At 56.1% G+C, this 19,132-nt stretch overlaps 2 protein-coding genes across 5 annotated transcripts in view; one reads left to right on the forward strand and one right to left on the reverse strand.

Annotated features, from left to right (window-relative positions):
- Window positions 1-7,078, forward strand: part of ACSS2 (acyl-CoA synthetase short chain family member 2) — a 31,618-nt gene extending 24,540 nt beyond the window's left edge. For both annotated transcript variants that reach the window (XM_064674267.1, XM_064674268.1), the window contains 9 exons: window positions 510-643; window positions 872-1,004; window positions 1,455-1,511; window positions 1,802-1,882; window positions 2,423-2,531; window positions 2,665-2,733; window positions 3,836-4,012; window positions 4,750-4,824; window positions 5,330-7,078. In XM_064674267.1, coding sequence (XP_064530337.1) covers window positions 510-643; window positions 872-1,004; window positions 1,455-1,511; window positions 1,802-1,882; window positions 2,423-2,531; window positions 2,665-2,733; window positions 3,836-4,012; window positions 4,750-4,824; window positions 5,330-5,457 — 963 coding nt within the window. In that variant the 3' untranslated portion in view covers window positions 5,458-7,078. The remainder of the gene's footprint in view (window positions 1-509; window positions 644-871; window positions 1,005-1,454; window positions 1,512-1,801; window positions 1,883-2,422; window positions 2,532-2,664; window positions 2,734-3,835; window positions 4,013-4,749; window positions 4,825-5,329) is intronic.
- Window positions 7,079-7,353: 275 nt separating this feature from the next.
- GSS (glutathione synthetase) lies at window positions 7,354-18,243 on the reverse strand. 3 transcript variants are annotated; one of them, XM_064674269.1, is made up of 13 exons: window positions 18,177-18,243; window positions 17,622-17,757; window positions 16,014-16,159; window positions 14,570-14,645; window positions 13,744-13,883; window positions 13,491-13,607; window positions 13,280-13,360; window positions 12,929-13,006; window positions 11,275-11,341; window positions 10,455-10,673; window positions 9,955-10,036; window positions 9,439-9,628; window positions 7,354-8,859 (listed from the first exon to the last, which is right to left on the reverse strand). In XM_064674269.1, exons 2-13 carry the CDS (start codon window positions 17,748-17,750, stop codon window positions 8,736-8,738), a joined length of 1,449 nt encoding a protein of 482 aa, XP_064530339.1. In that variant the 5' UTR covers window positions 17,751-17,757; window positions 18,177-18,243; the 3' UTR covers window positions 7,354-8,735. The 3 variants fall into 3 exon arrangements, with proteins under 3 accessions (XP_064530339.1, XP_064530340.1, XP_064530341.1); XM_064674270.1 differs by having other exon boundaries at window positions 10,455-10,649; window positions 18,177-18,241; XM_064674271.1 differs by lacking the exon at window positions 18,177-18,243 and adding an exon at window positions 18,100-18,172 and having other exon boundaries at window positions 10,455-10,649.
- Between the last annotated feature and the right edge of the window lie 889 nt (window positions 18,244-19,132).

Genomic DNA, 19,132 nt, shown 5'->3' on the forward strand with positions numbered 1-19,132 from the left:
CCTGTGGCCTTTACTCTGGACCACCCCGGCTCCACCCCCTGAGAAATGGGTCTGGGGGTTTTGGGCCTCCCTGTTCATCCCACCTTCCTCTTCATCAGAGCACAAAGGGTACATAGTTACCTAATTCTTGACTGTATTCTGTGGTTTAGGCCCTGATATGCTGTTCTGCCAACAATCTAGGCCTTGCTTTGACAAAAGACTAAACATTTCTGCTATATTCAGGGGTAGGATTGATATAGGGAGCATAGAATGGGGTAAGAGGGTTAAGGAATGTGTAAACAAGGGTGCTAGAGGAAGGGAAAGGGACAAGGGACAAAGGGGGGGGTGCTGCTTTTAAAATCTACTTCCACTACTTATAAAACTTACAAGTCTCACAAATATTAGAAAAATAAAAAACATTAGGGGCTTAAGGCATCAGTCCAGCTGCAGTTTGGCTCCTCCTGCTTGGGGGGGTGCTACAGGTGGGGAGCAGTGAGGAACAGCTGTGTCACTGCCCTGTGTCCTCTCAGTTTGAAGGTGTCCCCACCTACCCGGACGTCGGGCGAATGTGGAGCATCGTTGACAAGTACAAGGTGACCAAGTTCTACACAGCACCCACGGCCATCCGGCTGCTGATGAAGTACGGGGAGGAGCCAGTCAAAAAGTGAGTCCCAGTGGCACAGGGGTGCCTGGCTCTGGCTGTGCCACAGCAGAGCTGACTGGGAGATGCCAAAATAACCAGTCTCCTTTTGTCCCCTGTGGAAAAGAGCTGAGAAGGCCCAAATACATTTTGGGTAGGCCAGGGGTTCCTGCACGCTCTGCTGTGCAGTGGGCTCACAGCTGCTGCTCTCCGTGGCCTGCTGAGCCCCTGCCAGCCCCCTCCTCTCTGCAGGCACAGCAGGAAGTCCCTGAAGGTGCTGGGGACTGTGGGCGAGCCCATCAACCCCGAGGCCTGGCTGTGGTACTACCGTGTGGTGGGAGAGGAGAGGTGTCCCATCGTGGACACCTTCTGGCAGACAGAGACGGTGAGTCCTCACTGGGGGGTCCCTGCCACCTCTCCCTCCCTCGTGCTCCCCACAGGGTCTCTTTGCAGGTTTGCCAGAGTGGGTTTTTGGGGTTGAGGGGAACAGTTTGGCTTACCCGGGAGACTCTGGTGTGGCCTGCAAGCGGTGGCTCCACTTCTCTTCCTTTCCTGGATCTCAGACAGGCTCCAAGGGGAGACCTTCCCCTCCAAAGGGTCTCTCCCAAGGTCTGCTCTGGACCCTGCTCTCCTCCCCCTCTTTTTCTCCCGTAGCAGCTCCAAAGCTTTGTGCCCAGAAAAAGGCTCTGTGTCCCCTGCCATATCCCTTCCAAGGCCCCATCTCCACCCCTGCCAACCAGCCTGTGCCTGACTGGGGTGTGATGTGACCAAGCTGATGCTGACAGCTGTGGGACAGGCTGGCAGGGCTCACACTCGGGTTTGCCTCTCTTTGCAGGGAGGCCACATGCTGACACCCCTTCCTGCTGCCACCCCCATGAAGCCAGGCTCTGCTGTGAGTACTTGTGTTCTCCTCCCCAGGGGCAGGGAGGGCTCCCCAGGAGCCTCAGCAAGGCCCTGTCTGTACCATGGCTGGGTGGTTGCAGCCTGCCAGGAGGGTGGTGGGACTGTGGTACATGTGTGGAGGTAACCACAACCCAAAATCACAGGCCTGGCCCCCTGCACTCACAGGCTCTGTGTACCACAGCCTCTCCAAAGCTGCCCTTGCCCTGCCTCCCACTCCCTCTGGTTCACAGGGGTCTGATGTGGGGCTCACCTCCATGTCTCCTTGTTCCTCCATTGCAGTCATTCCCCTTCTTTGGTGTGGTTCCTGCCATCTTGAGTGAGTCGGGGGAAGAGCTGGAAGGAGAGGCAGAAGGCTACCTGGTAAGGAAGGGCTCATCTTCCCCACCCTCCCTTTGTACTTCCCTTTTTGCCCAGGGAAGGGGTAGAGTCACCATCCCTGGAAGTGTCCAAAAAACATGTGGATGTGGCACTTGAGGGCATGGTTTAGTGGAGAACATGGAGGTGGTGGGTTGACAGTTGGACTTGATGATCCTAAAGGTCTTTTCCAACCTTAATGATTATCCACTAATTCTGTGTCCACACAAGGGGCTCCAGTGGGTGGTGGGAACTCCTCCCAATGCCATAAGTGGTTGGGAGCTTTTACAAATGGTTCAGCTGATCACTAAATGCACTTGTGGGCAAGGCAGGAGGACGGGAACACCTCAGCCAAGCTCCTTCCCCCTTGCCAAGCCTGGCAAGACTCTCCCAGTGGATCAGCCCTGGACAGGAGGTGTCAGAGTGCTGCTCCCTGGCATCTCTCTCGCCGTGGTGCAGACCTGGGTGGTTGGTTTGGCTCTCAGTGAGCAAACCTGGGTGGTTGGTTTGGCTCTCAGTGCCCCAGGTGTGTGTTTTCCCCTCCAGGTGTTCAAGCAGCCCTGGCCGGGGATCATGCGCTCGCTGTACGGGAAGCACCAGCACTTCGAAACCATCTACTTCAAGAAGTTCCCCGGGTACTACGTGACAGGAGACGGTGAGATGGTCCACATGTGTGGCCACAGGGGCCAGCAATTGAGACCTTGCCATGTCCTGCCCTCAGAGTCCCTTATCAGGTGCTCCAAGGGCTGGCACTGCTGCCTCACGCTGTCGTTTCTGCCTATTCTTAGGTTGCAGGAGAGATAAAGATGGTTATTACTGGATCACGGGGCGAATTGATGACATGTTGAATGTTTCTGGTAAGCAGGAGTTTTGTCTTCAGTGGGGAGCAGTGTGCTTTCTGACACCTTGCTGTGTGTGGGGGACACTTGTGCATCTGTTTGTGACACTGGTTACAAAAGCTGCCTGGTTTATGGGGGATGCTTCTGCATCCATGACGCTGCCCAGCAGGTGATTTCAGGGACAGACAAGGCTGTGACTTGGTGAGTTTCTGCACCATTTCCCCTGGAGACAGTGCATTGGAGGGAAGGCACCTTCTGTAACCAGCCACAGTACCTCTGTGCTGAAGGATTTAGGGCCACAGGGGTTGGGCAGGACCACGTGGTCCCTAATCCAGCCTGCTGCTCCATGGAGGGCTAACCTCAAAGCTGGATCAGTGTCTTGGAGCTGTGTCTACAGAGGTGGAGATTCTCCCACCTCTCTTGACTGAGTCTTTGAGATTCAGCTGCTTCTCAGCCCATCATTTTCCATACACTGTATTTAATGGCTCCCTCCCTCCTTTCCTCGAGGCTGTAGCCTACAGGTGTGTCCTGCCAGCTCTGAGAAGGTGCTGTACTTGTCCCTGGGTCAAACCTGATCCTTTCATCTGATCAGCAGTGCTTGATCCTGCACCAGCTGATCACTCTGGGAGCTGACCACCTTCCTGTGACAGCAGTGCCAGGGTGGGGTGTCAGAGCACAGGAACAGGAGCAGAGCTGTACAGGAGTGAGTTGTGGCCCTATCCCAGAATGTGGAGTGTCATCCCACCTCCCCACAGCGATGAGCTGGAGCCTGGACTCTGCAGATCCAGTCTCTGCACCTGACCATGTGGGCAGGTCACCTCTTGCCCAATCCAGCTCCTCCTCATCTTGTGCTTTGTTTAATCCCATGGCTGTGACCTGTCCATGATCTGTTAAAGGAAGAAGCCTAAAGGTGGGAGGGGGAGCAGCCAGGGGACATGTCCTTGCTCTGCAAGTGATACCTGGCAGCTTTCTGAGCACTGCTGGAATGAGTTTCTCCCTCCAACTGTTGTCTGTTCTCAAGGAAATCAAACTGATGCTCTCAAACCTGTAGTTCAGGGCCTTTTCCACCTGCAGACCTCTTCCTGCAGGTCAGTAAAGCACTGCCTCCCCTTGCTTCCAGGCCACTTGCTGAGCACGGCGGAGGTGGAGTCGGCCCTGCTGGAGCACAGGGCTGTGGCAGAGGCTGCGGTGGTCAGTCACCCCCACCCCCTGAAGGGAGAGTGCCTCTACTGCTTTGTGACCCTGAGGGAAGGCCATGAGTTCACCCAGAACCTGATGGATGAGCTGAAAAAACAAGGTAGCAACAGCCAAATATTTGGGAGGCTGGGCAGGGGGTGGAGGGGTTAAGGGCTTGGGTGCTGCAGGAGGGTGTGTGTGGTCTGGGGAATGCAGCGGGGACAACTGTGACAAGGTGCCCCCTTGATTAGAGAGCACGGCTGGCCAAGACTAAAATTAGTTCTCCCAGCCTTTGGCTGCTCATGTGGTGCCCTCTGTGCCTCGTGGGAGGTGGCAGCCCTGTGAGGGACTGGGGTGCTCAGCAGGCTTTTGTTTGCAGCAGCGCTCTCCGGTGCAGGGCTCCCTCTGGCACACTGGGACTTGCTGTGGGGATCCTTGGGTTGCTTTGGGGTGGTGCTCTGGGTGTTTGTGCTCCGGTCTCAAGGGAGCTCTTGCATTGCCACAGCAAACTGCAGCATTTAATACACAAAATGGACCCGTGGCAGCTTCTTCTCTGTGGGAACCCAACAGCGAATCAGTCGCTGCTCTATTAAAATACTCACAGTGGTTGGTGTAACCATTGTAGAGGTCTCTGGAAGATGGAGGGAATGAAAGTGGGAAGATGTGCTTATGGCCCTGGCAGTGCAGGTCTTGCAGCCCTGTCCCACAGTGCAGAGGCTCCAGTGCAGCAGCCCTGACCACTGTCCTGCCAGGTGCCCCCAGAGCTGGGCTCGCTGTGTCTTAACCTGGCCATCCTGACTGGAGAGGATGTGTGGTATCTCCTCATCCCTACAATGAAAATATCCTTTTTTTTTGCAGTCAGAGAAAAAATTGGACCGATAGCAACACCTGATTACATCCAGTATGCCCCCAGCCTGCCCAAAACCCGCTCAGGTAAGGGGCCAGTGGTGGTGCTGGGGGGGACTGGACAGTTCCTGCCAGTGTAAGGACATCAGCCCTACACTGCTTGTCCAGGGCCACTCAAATTAGGGGGGGAAGGAACCTCAGTGCAGGTCTTGGTACTCCCCACTCCTGCTAAGGATGCTGGAGAGGTCCTGACTCCTGAGGAAAGGGACTTGTTATATGGGCAGATAGTGACAGGAGAAGGGGTGATGGTTTTACACTGGTGGAAGGCAGTTGTAGATAAGATGGATATAAGGAAGAAGCTCTTCCCTGTGAGGGTGGGGAGGCCCTGGCACAGGTTGCCCAGAGAAGCTGTGGCTGCCCCATCCCTGGAAGTATCCAAGGCCAGGCTGGATGGGGCTTGGAGCAACCTGGGCTAGTGGAAGGTGTCCCTGCCCATGGCAGGGGGTGGGACAGGATGATCTTTAAGGTCCCTTCCAACACAAACCATTCAGTGACTCTGATCCCTGCTCCCCTCTCACGGCTGTCGTTCCAGGGAAGATCACCAGACGGATATTAAGGAAGATTGCCAAAAACGACCAAGACCTGGGGGACATCTCCACCTTGGCAGACCCGGGCATCATAAAACACCTCTTTGACAGCAGGTGTGACACGAAGCAGTAGCAGCAGGGCCTGTCCCTGCTGAGCAGGACTGTGGCAGCAGCAGCAGCAGTGTCCTGATGAGCAGGTCCCTCAAACAACCGCTGTCTGCCCGGGAAGGGAACCTGCACCTCTTGAATTGAATGTACCAATGTCTGGGACGGGGAGATCTGGCCCTGGAGAGGCCGTGTCCATGCCCTGCAGGAGGGTGTCTGTTGTGTTCCCCATGGATATCAGACATCTGGGGTTCAGCACAGAGGGACTCACCCCCCTCCCTTTTTGCAGCACCTCATTCTTGATTTTAATTTAATTTTTTGGGGGCGATAGAGGTGTTAATTAATTATATAATTGAGGGGCCCTGGCACCTTGTGCACAGTGGGAAGGAACTTCGGGGCTGGAGGGGAAGTGGTGCTGGAGTTGCTCAATGCAGGCAGGCCAGGGAGGTACATCTGCCACTGCCCACACACCTGCTAATCTTCCCCTTCTCCCTGGGGTGCTGCAAACTGCGGGAGCACTGAGAACACTCTCACATCATCACTGCACAGCTCAGCTTGTCTTGCACCCACTGTCCAAGCCTGCTGCCAGCAGAGGTCCTGGGGCCTGGAGTGGGGCAAGGCTTGAGGGACCTCTGGGCTTTAAACAGGCTTTAGAGCAATTTGATACCAAGATCTGCTGCTTCCTACCTGTGTGGTGCCAGCTGGAGTGTTTTCCCCAATCCAGGGTCTATCACTGGCCATGGGCACTACAGGGAGCCACGCAGGGGAAAAGCCTGGGTGTGATGTGCTCCATGGAGCACCATTCCCACCTGCCCTGCTGCCACCACCTCACAGCTGGATGCTCCCTTTGCTTCCTGGGGGACGATTGGGGGTTGTTACACCAAAGGATGGTGGGGAAGCAGCCAGGCAGAGGCACCTTTCCCATGGCAGGTGACCCAGGTAGGCACCACTGATAGAGCAGAGAAGCCAAGGCAGGCAGGGCTGTGCGAGTCCCACCTTTCCTCATCAGGAAAAAACAGTGGGAGGTGTTCAAAGTTAGTGTTTGCTCAAATCTGACACAGCTTTATGATGCTGAGAGCTGAAGACCCCCACCCCTCTTGCCCAGGAGCCTGACCACCACCAGGGTACTGCCAAAGCCATCCTTCCTCCCATGAAGGACATTTAATTCCGGCCGGGGCTGAGCTGGGGCCGATACCTCCTTTGCAATGTCTCCATGAAAACTGCATGTGAACCATTTGATTTTGCACTTAAACCAAAGGAGAAATGGGCTTTAAAACTTGCTGCAGCTGCTGTTTTGGTGAGAGCCAGTGTAACAGGCTTTACCTGCAACCTGAGCTGACTTGGGGCTGGGGAGGAGGAGGCAGCTGCCTCTGGGGTGGGGGGCTCAGGGCAGGTGTTGCTGGGCTGTCAGCCAAGTCCCAAGTCTCATTCCCTACCTGCTGCTCTCACTGGCACAGCACCCTGGGTGCCTGCTGGTGTCCCACGTGCCCCCACAGCTCTGTACCACTGGATTGTGCCACCTCGGTGACAAGGATTCCCACATCCTCACTGCTCCTCTGTTACCTTTTTGTCAGCTATGTAATTTTTGGCTGGAAAACAGCGAGAATTTCATGCAAAATGAAATAAAATTCAAGAAAACAAAATGGAAACAGGCGCAGTGTGTGTGTGGGTTGAGTCTGGGGGAGACAAGGGGTGCTCAGTGCTGTTGGAGTGGCTGTGCCATAACCAGGGTTGGCTTTTGGGGATGGGGAGAGGCAGGTTCCTGCCAGCAGGATCCTTTTCCATGGACTGGGATTTACAGGCTGTGAACAGCTCCTGGGGCAAGGGCAGAAGCTCTGGTCCCCACCCAGGCACAGCCATGGATCTCTGCACACCTGGCCAGGTGAGCACCTGGGTTCAGACAAACCTGGCACAAGCAGTGTGGTCAGATTGCACATTCCTTTTAATCTCTGGCTGGGGGTAATCAACTCCCCCAAAAAAACCCAGGAATCCCAGGATCAGGCATAACAGGGCTGTTCCCCAGGTGACTGATGGGTGATTGATGCCATGAGCCCAGCAGGGCTGTCCCTCAGCACATCCATTCTCCAGGAATTCTGGCTCTGTGCTGCTTCTCTGTCACTGACAGACTGGGCTCTTCACTGCCAGAAAGGTGCAGCTTTTAGGGCTGAGGAGGAAGAGGAGCTGAAGGAAGAGGCAAAACATCTTGAGCAGGAGAGCCCACACTCCTCCCAGTCCCTCCACTGCTGTGCTGTTCCCATTGATCCATGAAACCTGGAGGGAGACTCTGTCTGCTGGTGCTGGTCCCACAGTAAGGTGCTGGAGCTGTGCCTGCCCAGCCTCTCCTGCAATTCTTTGGCTTCCTTGCCACAGAGCTCCCAGTCTCAGCCTGCCCCACATCCCAGCAGGACTATTTCCAAGGTCAGTGCTCCCTGGGAAGATGATTTTGCAGTGGGATGCGCTGGCACAAATCTGGGGGGATTCAGGGTTCAATAATGTGCTGGCTGTGACACAAGGCTCCAATTCACCATCCCCTTGGGATCTGCCACCACTGCTGAGGGATCCCGTGGAGATCTGTTGGACAGGGCTGCAGGAGGCAGTGGGAGCAGATGCAGCCCTGGACTCTGCTCTGCTGCCTGCCTTGTGTGGCACAGAGGCACTGCTTGAGATGAGCACCCAGTCCAACAAAACCAAAACTGGAGTTGGGCAAAGCAAAAGCAAAAAAAAGCAAGCAAAAGGCCCTTGGGCAAATTGCCCAGGGCAGCTGTCCCTTGTGCAGGAACCCTGAGGATCCTCAGGCACAGGGAAAAGTAAGAATCAGAGCAGCAGCAGCACAGCAAGGGCTGGAGGGGCCATGGCATGTGGAGCTGGACTCTCCTGTCTAACCTGGAAAGCACTGAGGCACTGTGTGAAGATGAAGGCTGTTACTCGCCCATCCACCTTTCTCCTCTTGTTCCCTAGGCTCTGTGTGTCTCCATCAAGGAGCACAGAAGTGGGAGCAGCACAAAGGCCTGTCATGGCACCTCACCCTTTGCTGTACACACCCCAGCCCCCAGGGGACACCCAGACCAAGGCAGGCCTGGGGCAGGGTCCCCTGGGCAGGCAGAGCAAGGGAACCCCTTATCCCTGGAGGGGGAATCACAGAGAAGCTGGTGCTGGCACACAGGACCTTGGAGCAGTTGTTTCCACGCAGTCCTTCCTCACAGCCCCGGGCACAACAGACCTTGGCAAGTGCACCCTACGGAGAAATCCCTGTGGCAGTTGAGCTCTTGAGGCAGCAGGTGAGGAGGGTGGGTGGGGCACAGCTCCTCACACCAGGTAGGGAGTGTCCAGCACGGCCACCCCAGCGGCCACCCCGCCGTCCGCGTGCTGGATGGCCTTGGTGCGCAGGAGGTGCCCGGTGGCCTCGTTCAGCACCATCTCCTGGCCCTGCCTGCAAAGGAAAGGGAGACTCAGTCCCTGCAGAGCACAGAGCTCCTGGCATTTATCCTGCACAGTGCCTTGGCTCCACTGGCCATTCTGGTTGGATTTGCACACAGTGTCAGGGTCTGAACGCTGTCAGAGTGCCATTGTTCCTCAAACTGTACGAGAAGGACTTGAACGCTATGGGAACGTTTCTCTGGGTCTGTGAGGGTTTTACACAAAAGCAGCAGCTATTTAGGGTTGAACATGACCCCGTTCAGACATTTCAGAGATCACCAGGGCTTCCTGGGGCTGCATCCAGACCCTGGGAAGCACTCCCAGGAGTCAGGGATGAGACACGCTGGTTCCACGTGGCCGGTACAGCCGTGACTGCCAGCACAGGCGCTGTGGTCTTTCAACAACTCGTTTGGCAGCAAGTTCAGAGCAGCAGTTCAGTGTTTGAACACGTGCTCGGAGAGCTCTGCCAGGGGCACAGACTGAACAGTCATGCCTGTCCCCTGCACTTACAGCTCCCCAGACATCCTTCCTGCTGCTGTGCTCAGAGAGGAAAACCAGGGAACCACCCCCAGACCACGAGCACGTTCCTCACCTGACATAGACACCGAAGATACCGAGCTCGGAGATGCATTCAGACACTTGCAGGGGACTGTGAGCCCTCAGCAAGTAATTCAGTGCTGGTTGGGGTTTGATCTTATCCATCAAGATGTAGGAGGTTCTCTCAGGGCTGTCTTTGATCTTCTCCAGAACCTGCCTGAGCTCTTCACCATAGAGGTTGTTCCCTGACAACAAAACCAGCACATCAAGCACTTCCCAGCACAGCAGAAGCCACTGCCCCCAGTTTTGTGGCCCAGCAGCCCAAATGACCCAGCCTTTGCCTCCCCAGGTGCTGCCTGGGCTCCCCACACCCAGCACTGGGGCCTCAGGAGCTGCTCCAGGAGTGGCACTACCTTACTGCCATGACTAATCCCCATGGCTACGAGTAGCCACAAGCCACCCCACCTTTTATCCCTCAGCCCAGGACCAGGAGCCAGCACAGAGCTCCTGCCCCTGCTGGGTACAGCACAAACCACAGTGCAGAGCCCCAGGGGCCCAGCCCAGCTCATACCTCCACCTTCTCGCTGCGGCTTCAGCACAAAGCGTTCGGGGTCAGCGATGGCTGCAGCAGCTATCTTGTCACCCTCTTCACCCTGGAAAGAAAGGATGGAAACAGGGTGGGCATCAGGAAGAATTCCTTCATGGAAAGGGGCTGCCAAACATTGGAAGGGGCTGCCCACGGAGGTGGTGGAGTCCCCATCCCTCGAGGTGCCCAAGTAATGACTGGCTGTGGCACTCAGTGCTCTGGGCTGGTTGACAAGGTGGGGGTCGGGCACAGGTTGGACCTGATGACCTTGGAGGTCTTTTCCAACCTAAATGATTCTGGGATTTTTGAACAGCAAAGCACCAGGGAGCAGCAGGGGCTCCTCGAGAGGCCCCTCTCAGCAGGATCAACAGGGATCTACCAGGACCACAGCAAAGCCCCCTCACCTCCTGAACCAAAGAGCAACATCACACAGGCCAAGCACACGTCTGCATGTCCATTCCCGACCCAGCCCCGCTCCCACTCACCTCGTCCAGGGAATAGAGTCCAGCAAAGGTGGCTCTCATCCGAGCCACAGCCTCGGGGTGGCCGGGCAGCAGCTTCTCCAGCGTCCCTGGGCGACTCAGCTCCTGCTGCACCTTCTTGGTGCCCGCCAGCTGGGTGGCAATGTCAGGGCACTTCACCGCCCGCGACCGCTCCAGCAGCAGCCGCGCCGCCCAGTTCTGGGGCACAACCAGAGCAAGCCCCTCGTCAGGAAAAACACAACACTAAAGGTCTGCTCTGCTCTTTTCTGTTCAGTTATCGACACAGGATTTGTCTGCTCCCTCCCTGCTGGCAGGGATGGACAGGTGGGAGCAGCACTCTGGAGACAAGCAGACATGGATTTCACACCACCTCTGGGAACAGCAGAGCCAGGTTAATCGGCTGCCTTTGCCAGTTCCCCCTCCCCAGCTTGTCCAGTGCTGCCACCTCCAGACAACAGCATGTTGTCTTGTAATGTAATGTAATGTTTTGTATCATTATTACCTGCAGCCTCATAGTGCTGAGAGAGCACAGAGAGTGGTCTGTAATCAAGTCCAAACCCTTTAAAAGCAGGTGCCAATACCCATATTGTACAGCATCAATTCAGTGCTGCACTAAGAGTGATTAAGTGGTGATTGGAAAAGAAGACACCCATTTTTCTTACTGCCTGGGTCACCCAATGTTCCCTGGAGTCACAGCTCCCCAGTGCTCTCAGCCACCCTGGGTAGGACTGACCCCTCTCTGCACAGGGCAGAGGCCCCTGGGATCAGAGGGCATTTCAAACTCCCAGTGGGTGATTCCCCAAGCAGGATGGTGGGCACTGACCTGCTGGTCGTAGGTCTGTGGCACGTAGCCCTCCCTGTAGTACACCACTGCGACCTCCTGGCCATCTCTGGAACAGAAACCACAAGTGTTCACAGAGCCAGGCCAGGCCCTGCCCGATCCCCAGCACCACGGGGTCAGACACGAAGAATGTTGCAGCTTTTGCCCCTTCTCCTTGGCCCCCAGGCTGTTGTGCTCCTGGCTGAGGACTGCAAGCCCTGCCACCTCTGCACTGAGCCCCAGCTGGGTTGGCCTGTCCTGAGACACAGGGAGCTGATACTTGGCCTGTGCTCTAACCAAAGGGTCAATAACTCTGACACCCAGCCCAGCAGGGAGGCAGGAACCTCATTTTCTAACAGTTTTTGCCACTTGTAACCAGGCTTGGGAGACTCACCTTGGAGAAAAGGAGGCTCAGGGGGACTTTCTGGCTCTGCAACTCCCTGACAGGAGGGGGGAGCCGGGAAGGTCGGGTTCTGCTCCCAGGGAACAAGGGACAGGAGGAGAGGAAATGGCCCCAAGTTGTGCCAGGGGAGGTTTAGGCTGGATATGAGGGAAAATTTCTTCACTGAAAGGGTGGCCAAGCAGTGACTCAGGTTGCCCAGGGCAGTGATGGAGCCCCCGTCCCTGGAGGGATTTAAAGTGTGGATGTGGCACTTGGGCTCATGGTTTGGTGCTGCTGGGTTAAAGGGTTAGACTCGATCTTAGAGGCCTTTTCCCTGACTCTGTGACTATGATTCTTGAAGCTGGGAGGGAACAGGATCCTTCTCTGGTGGCACAGGCAGGGCCTCAACTCGACAACCTGAGAGGCACCAAAGCCCCTGCCAGGGCTGGGCTGTCAGCACAGCTGGAGCACCACAGCCCCCAGCTTTGGCCACACAAACTGTGCACGGGGTCAGGAACCTGCTGGGGAACTGCAGAGGAATCCAGCACTGAGAGGGGAGGGTGCCTGGGAGGAAGTACCCGGGATACACTTTCCCCTCAATTATCCAGCCCTGACAAATGTATTCATTAATCAAACACAGAACAGACATCAAAGGTCAAACCAGCCTAACTACAGAAAAAATATATGCATTAAACCATGTCTTCCTTCAGGCTTGTACAGCTCCAAGCACATTGCCTGGAAACAGGACAAATGTCACACTTGGGACCAACTCTCAACCTCGCTCCTGGGACCTACCAGCACTCAAAGAGTCTGTGACCTGCACGTCCTGGTCTCCACAGGGAGTGGGCAAGACACTGAGTGAGTTCAAACCCAAGAGATCCCAAAAGGACATGGAATGCTTCCTCCTCCAGCACTAACAACCCAGCCCAGCTCCTGGCAGAGCATCACGTGAGCAGTAAACAGGAAATGGCTCTGTGGAAGCCTCTGAAACAGCCAGGGCTGTTCACAGCAGGTGTACGTGGAGGAGGTAAAGATCCCACAGAGCAGTGGAGGCTGTGGCCTGAGGGAGGGAAATTAAGTTTTGTGTATGCAAAATCTCACCACTCTGAAAACAAAACCATGTCAGCTCCAAGAGGAAACAGCACCCTGGAGCACGGAGGAGAACTGCTGCCTCAGACAGTCACTGTTTGTACTCAAGACACACCACCAGGTGTGGTTGAGAATTCCCATTCCAGCCCCACGTGCCCAGGAATGCGCACCTTGGCTCATACTCACATATACAGCCTCCTGCTGCCATCCAGGGACCCCTTCTCAAACACGTCCCTGAACCGCCGCCGGATCACACGGATGTTCCTGGAACAGAGCAGTGGGACAGGCAGCAGGATGGGCAGAGTTACTTGAGCTGGAAGTCACAGATGGACAAGGAGGATCTGTAGGTTCTTTCACAAATAACCCCAGGCTTCGGACTATGGAGCCACAGGGATCCTGCAGCCCAAGACAGTCCCTGTTTAGGGACCCATCCTATGTTTCCTGCCTTGAGGGAAACACCAAGATCAGGCAGCAGTTTTCTCTGCTTCCCTTTCCTAAAACTGAACCTTTTCCATCCCAGGGAAATTCAATCCTTACCTGTTCCACAGCTCATTTTCTACACACCGCTGATCAAAAATGTTCCTCTGGATTTCCTCCACCAGAAACATCACCACAGCACTGCAAGAGATACAAGGGGCACCATTAAACCCACAAACCCTCCACATGCACCCAGGATCACCAGCTTTTCATCACTGTGATCCAGGTTTCCTGCACTGCTCCTGCTCAATTTCTCCTGCTCTCTCCTTACCTTTGGGAACCGTAGAGCTCCCAGGCTTTGGCAATTCCCAAGGCCAGTCCCTTTGATGGGTTGTTGGGCAGCAGGCGTGACGCCTCCTTAGTCTTTCCCAGCACTTTCAACACCAGCCTTTGGAACAAAAAAAGCTGTAAATGCCATGACAGCCCCAGCTGGACCAAGGGAGCAGAGTTTGGAGAGCACATGAGGACAGGGAGTGCAGCAGCCCATGCAGTGCACCTGCAGCAGTGCCAGAGGTGTCCCTTACCCGTGGACATCGGCCGTGCGGGAGGTGAGGCCCCCAAAACTGGCAGCAATGGTGTTTATTTCTATCTGCTTCAGAGCTGCTGTGCCATCCAGCCCACAGTCAAACATGTAATCAGAGCGGTTGATGCCTAAAAACACAGTCTGAAAAGAGGGGAGGGGTGGTGGGGTCTCCTGTTGCCTTTAACTGCAAAACCCTTTGACGACCTCACTTCAAAATCCTCCCAGGTCAGATCCAGTCATAGAATCAAAGAATGGTTTGGGTTGGAAAGGACCTTAAAAACCATCTAATTCCAACCCCCTGGACACTTCCAGGGATGGGGCAGCCACAGCTTCTGTGGGCAACCTGTGCCAGGGCCTCCTCACCCTCACAGGGAAGAGTTTTTTCCTAATACCTCATCTAAACCTACTCTCTGTCAGTTTGAATCCATTCCCTCTTGTCCTGTCACCTTCATTTGGATAAAAACCTCTGCAAGCCATGCCTGTGGGTGCTCTGCCCCTTGCCCAGGACCCAGAGCCCTCCCAGTGCTCCAGAGGAGTTCCCAACACTCAGGAGAGTAAAGGAGCTTCTGGTGCAGGTCCTGACAGGACACATGTCCCTGCACACTCCCAAGGCTCCCAGAGGACAAACCACATCAAATCCTCCCACTCCAGATGTGACTGTTTCCAGTGGCACCAACCAAAGGGCACAACTCAAACAGGGCAAGGTCCTGAGCTCACGGGCTGTGACGAGACATGGCAGTGCAGGGAGTGATCAGCCTGGCTCAGAGCCCAGCAATGCCACCTCAGTGCCAAGGGGAACAGACCACCAGGATCCCCTGCCCAGGTACCTGAGCCAAGCCTTCCTCCAGAACTTGCATGTAGATTCTGAAGAGTTGAGCTGTGAAGTCATCGACCTTGATGGTGCTGGAGGGAAACACAGACCAGATCAGTTCCCTGATGCTGCCACAGAGGAACGAGAAAATTAATTCTTCTCCAGAAAAAAAACCCTTAGTGGGGACATTCTGCAGTACAAGGAGCAGGGCTGGGGCTCAAGAAACCTGCTACAGCACTGTGAAACATCTCCCCATGAATGCACAGTGCAAAACCACACACAAACCCAGTCTGCCCAGCACAGCCACTCCACAGAAGGCCTCACCTCACAAAAGGCAGAGGTGACTCACTGGCAGGGCAGAGATGGGACAAGCAAAGGCAAAGAAACACAGCAGAATTCTGCAGCCACAGGCAGGAACCACAAGTCTCCCTGTGCCTGCACACAATAGTTCAGAGAAGCTTCTCAAGCTTCATCCACCCCCTGTCCTGTCAGGCTACAAATCCCTGCCCTGCTAGAGTAGGTCTGGCTTTTCCTCAGGGTCCCAAATCCCTGAGCTACTTGAGCAGCACCTCCAGGGAGCTGCCTTGGCACAGGGCAACACCTGAGCACACACAGCCACAGGTGCTGCATTCCTTAACCACAGGTACAAACCTGCCCCCACAAGCTCTGGCTGCAGCCAGCTCTGGAACAGGCACAAGCATTGAAACAGCTTCAAAGGCTTTAACAAAACAAAAGGATGTTGCAAAACAGCCTTCTTTGCTCTGTCCCGGTGCCAGAGAGCCTGCAGCACCCATGGACAGGCAGCACGCAGCAGGCAGCAGAAAGGGGGGTGAGATTTGTGAAAGCCCTACAGTTATGGGGGAAACAGCCAGGGTCACTTCAGCCCATGGCAACAGCCACAGATAAATCCAGCAGAGTCCAGGATCCAGAGCTCAACAGTCCCCCAGCAGCCAGAGTTTGTGGATGGGAAAGCAGGGGACACAGAGTGACCGATCAGAGGTCTGTGTGGGGACAGGGACACCTCATCCTCATAACTGTGGGCAGGCAGAGCTGCTGGTTATGGGACAGCCACGGGCAGATGCAAAATAAGACTAAAAGAGACTTCTGAATCCAAGACTCAAAGATTCCAGTGATTTACATTTAAGGCCCGGGGGGCCAACAAGCTCACATGTAAGAATTCACAAGCCTGACATACTGGCAACATTGAAGATCATTGCAGGGAGTCAGCTCTTGGCCAGATGTCCCAAGTTTTGAGGCTCAAGGAGACCTCCAAGCACACGGACTTGCTGGGAATTAATCTTAGGAAAAATAATGCAGCAAAGGAGGCAGTTTCTGCTGAGGACAGGAGTGCTCACCTCAGCCTGTGGGACACGAACGGATGGAAGGCAGGAATGCCCGAAAGGTGATAAATGCTTGGCATTTAAAATGTTCCCTTAAAATGCAACATGCAGAAACGTTACCTGGCCAGAGTTTGCTCCAGGAATTCTTTGTTTTGACTGATGGCATCCACCAGCAGGTTGAAATCCTGCTGGACAGCGTAGGCCTGTTCAAACAAGGCCCGTGGCACCGCAGACGGGAGCAGCGTGAAGGGCGCGTAATTCACCACCTGCACACGGGGAGGGAGCAGAGCACTCAGGTCTGGGCAGCTGCAGAGGGGATCAAGAGGTGCCTCTCCTGCTTGTCTGAAAGCAGCTTCTCCAGAGCTTCTCAGGCTGAGTGATTCCCCCTGAAAGATACCCTGTTTCCACCCAAACTGGACGGCAGTGTCTCCAGAACAGCTCAGTGTCAGAGAAAAGGGGAATTTGTCACTCCTGGGTTCTGGCCATCAGAGGCACTTCCTCTGATCTCACCTCAGACTCAGGGGTGACTCTGGACTCCTGGCTCAGCCCACAGCTCAGGCACGGGGCCACCCTCAAAGTCAAAATATCATACCAGAGAGAAGCTCCCAATTCACCTGGATTTTACATGAAGCAAGAGATACTGGCAGTGTGTTCAGCCTCTCCTCCCAGGCTTCCTCTTCCTCTCACCCTTCAAAATCCCCCAGAGCCCTGACCTGACAATGGGATTGACATCAGGGAGCAGCCCTGGAGGGGCTGGAGCAGGTCCAGAGAAGAGCAACAAGGCTGGTGAAGGGACTGGAGCACAAGTCCTATGAGGAGAGGCTGAGGGAGCTGGGGGTGTTGAGCCTGGAGAAGAGGAGGCTCAGGGGAGACCTCCTCACTCTCTACAACTACCTGAAAGGAGGTTGTAACCAGGTGGGGGTTGGTCTCTTTTCCCAGGCAATGATCAGCAAGATAAGAGGGCTGGGTCTTCAGCTGTGCCAGGGGAGGTTTAGGTTAGATATTAGGAAGAAATTCTTTACAGAAAGGGTCATCAGACACTGGAATGGGCTGCCCAGGGAAGTGGTGGATTCTCCATCCCTGGAGGTTTTCAAGATAAGACTGGGTGTGGCACTTAGTGCCATGATCTAGCAACCACAGTGGTAGGGGATCAAGGGTTGGACTTGATGATCTTGGAGGTCCCTTCCAACCCAGCTGATTCTATGACCTCCCTCCTCATACCTCTGCCAGCTGCCTGCTTGTCCCCAGGCTCCTCAGGGACCCATCCCCAACACTGTCCCACCCCTTTTGCACAGGGATACTTCTTCCTCTGAGACCTCTCCAAGAGATAGAGCCTCCCACCCCAGCCAGCCGCCAGGGATTCCCCACAGGTAAATCCCACACATCAGCCACCTCCATCCCTGTCACCTTGTCCCAGGTATGGGGCAAAGGCTGACTGCAGCTGGGAACACGCCAAAAGCAGAGGCCCCTCCGTGAGACTCTCCCGTGGTTCAAAGGTTCATATGGGTGGTGAGAGGCTGGGAGAGGGACGGACTGCCAACACCACAACCGGCAACTTCTTAAGCCTTCCCAGATCTGTCCCTCTCCTTGGAAAAGGGGAGCTGTACTGGAAAAGGGGAGCAGGGTTGTCTCATGAGCGGGATGGGCAGTGAGCTGTGAGCTCCAGCCGGGAGCTGCTCCCTGCGAAGGGCTCGGGGACCCACGGGCCGGGCAGCGCCCCGCACTCACATCCGAGCTGAGGGGCTGCTCCCCGGTCCGCATCAGCACCCCCGCCAGCAGCGCCGCGTCCACCGCCACCGCCGCCGCGTCCCGCACGGCCGCCGCGTCCCGCACCACGTCCCGCCAGGGCGAGGCCATGGCAGCGCTGCGGGGAGAGCGGGGTCACCGCCTGGCCGCACCGCCACGGCCCCCGAACCCCTCCACCCTCGCTGTCCCCTGACCCCCCGTCCTTCCCTGGCCCCCAGCACCCGATCCCCGGCGCCTGTCCCCTGGCCGACCCCCGCTCCCCACACCCCTCACTGTGCCCTGACCCCTGAACCCCCGCGGTCCCTGCCCTGTCCCCGGTCTCTGATCCCCGGCCTCCAGACCCTTCATGTACCCTGACCCCCGACCACCCTGAACCCTCGCCCCTCCCTGTGCCTCCGGCCCCTCACTGTGCCCCGACCCCCGATCCCACCCGGTCTCTCCCCGGCTCCCGGTCCCTCACCCCCGGTCCCCAGCCCCCTCCCGTGCCCGGACCACCCCGAGCCCTCGCCCCTCACTGCCCCTTTCCCCCTCACTTACCCTCTCCAGCCGCTCGCTGCCAGCCCCGCGGACCGCCACGTGATTCGACGGCCCCCCCCTCGCCCCGCCCCGATGTTGGATTGACAGCGCAGCGGACCAATCAGGGCGGGAGAGAAGCGCGCGCTCCTCGCGGGGCGACGAGCGCGGAAGGGGGGGGCCACGGAACGCGCATGCGCCGGGGGCGCAGCGGGTGTGATGACGTCATATCGCGATGTCGTAACGTCACACCGTGACGTCAAATCGTGATGTCATGCGAACGACGAGATCACTCCGGCTGATGAAATCCGAGCTCTGCAACCAGGGGCTGCTCGGTGCCTGCAGAGGGCACAGCCCACGGGCAGCTGGGCGCTAAAAGACGTGGAGATGGTTGTACCCGATGGTCTCTGAGGGCCTTTGCAACATGAACAACTTTGGTTCCATGACACAGCTTAAGCTTAACTCGCTGTCATTTATGCACTGGAGCTGCATCATCTCCTGCTTTTGCATGAGCTGAAATTCACCCCCTGTAGGCAGGGAAACACAGAGGAACTGCACCCCTGGCTTGGGAAATTAAAGGCATTGGAAATATCTTCCTGTTTTCCATTTTTTTAACCACTTCATCACCTACATCCCTTTGCTGCACTGCACCGACTGGACCTGGGAAGGGGCTGACTGGGGGTTCCTCCATGCAGGCCCCATCCCTGATGTCCTCTGTTGTTCTCAGAGGCTGTTCAGTGTTCCCAGGTGTCCCCAGGAATGTCCATGGCCATGTGCTGGGACTGGGAGGCACTCCCAGGTCCAGGGCAGTGTCTGGGGTGCCCTGAGGCTCAGTGCAAGATGGGATTTTTCTCCCACTTCAGCTGTGTATTTCCCTCCCTCTGCCTTGGTCCCTCAGGGGACAGGGTTGCTCTCTGCCCTTGTGTCTCACAAATCCAAGACTGGGGCTCTTCTGGGCCTCAGTTGGGCACACCTGGGAA

The sequence above is a fragment of the Pseudopipra pipra genome, chromosome 17 (assembly GCF_036250125.1).
Source record: "Pseudopipra pipra isolate bDixPip1 chromosome 17, bDixPip1.hap1, whole genome shotgun sequence".
Lineage (NCBI taxonomy): Eukaryota > Metazoa > Chordata > Aves > Passeriformes > Pipridae > Pseudopipra > Pseudopipra pipra.

Bases quoted from the DNA above. Each gene is read 5' to 3' on its own strand.
- GSS (XM_064674269.1), bottom strand. From the start codon at position 17,750: ATGGCCTCGCCCTGGCGGGACGTGGTGCGGGACGCGGCGGCCGTGCGG. The intron at 13,884-14,569 runs GTACCTGGGCAG...CCCTCTTTTCAG, and splicing joins TGGAGGAAGGCTTGGCTCAG to ACTGTGTTTTTAGGCATCAA. The intron at 10,037-10,454 runs GTGAGTGGGAGC...CTTTCTTTCCAG, and splicing joins GACTCTATTCCCTGGACGAG to GGTGAAGAGGGTGACAAGAT.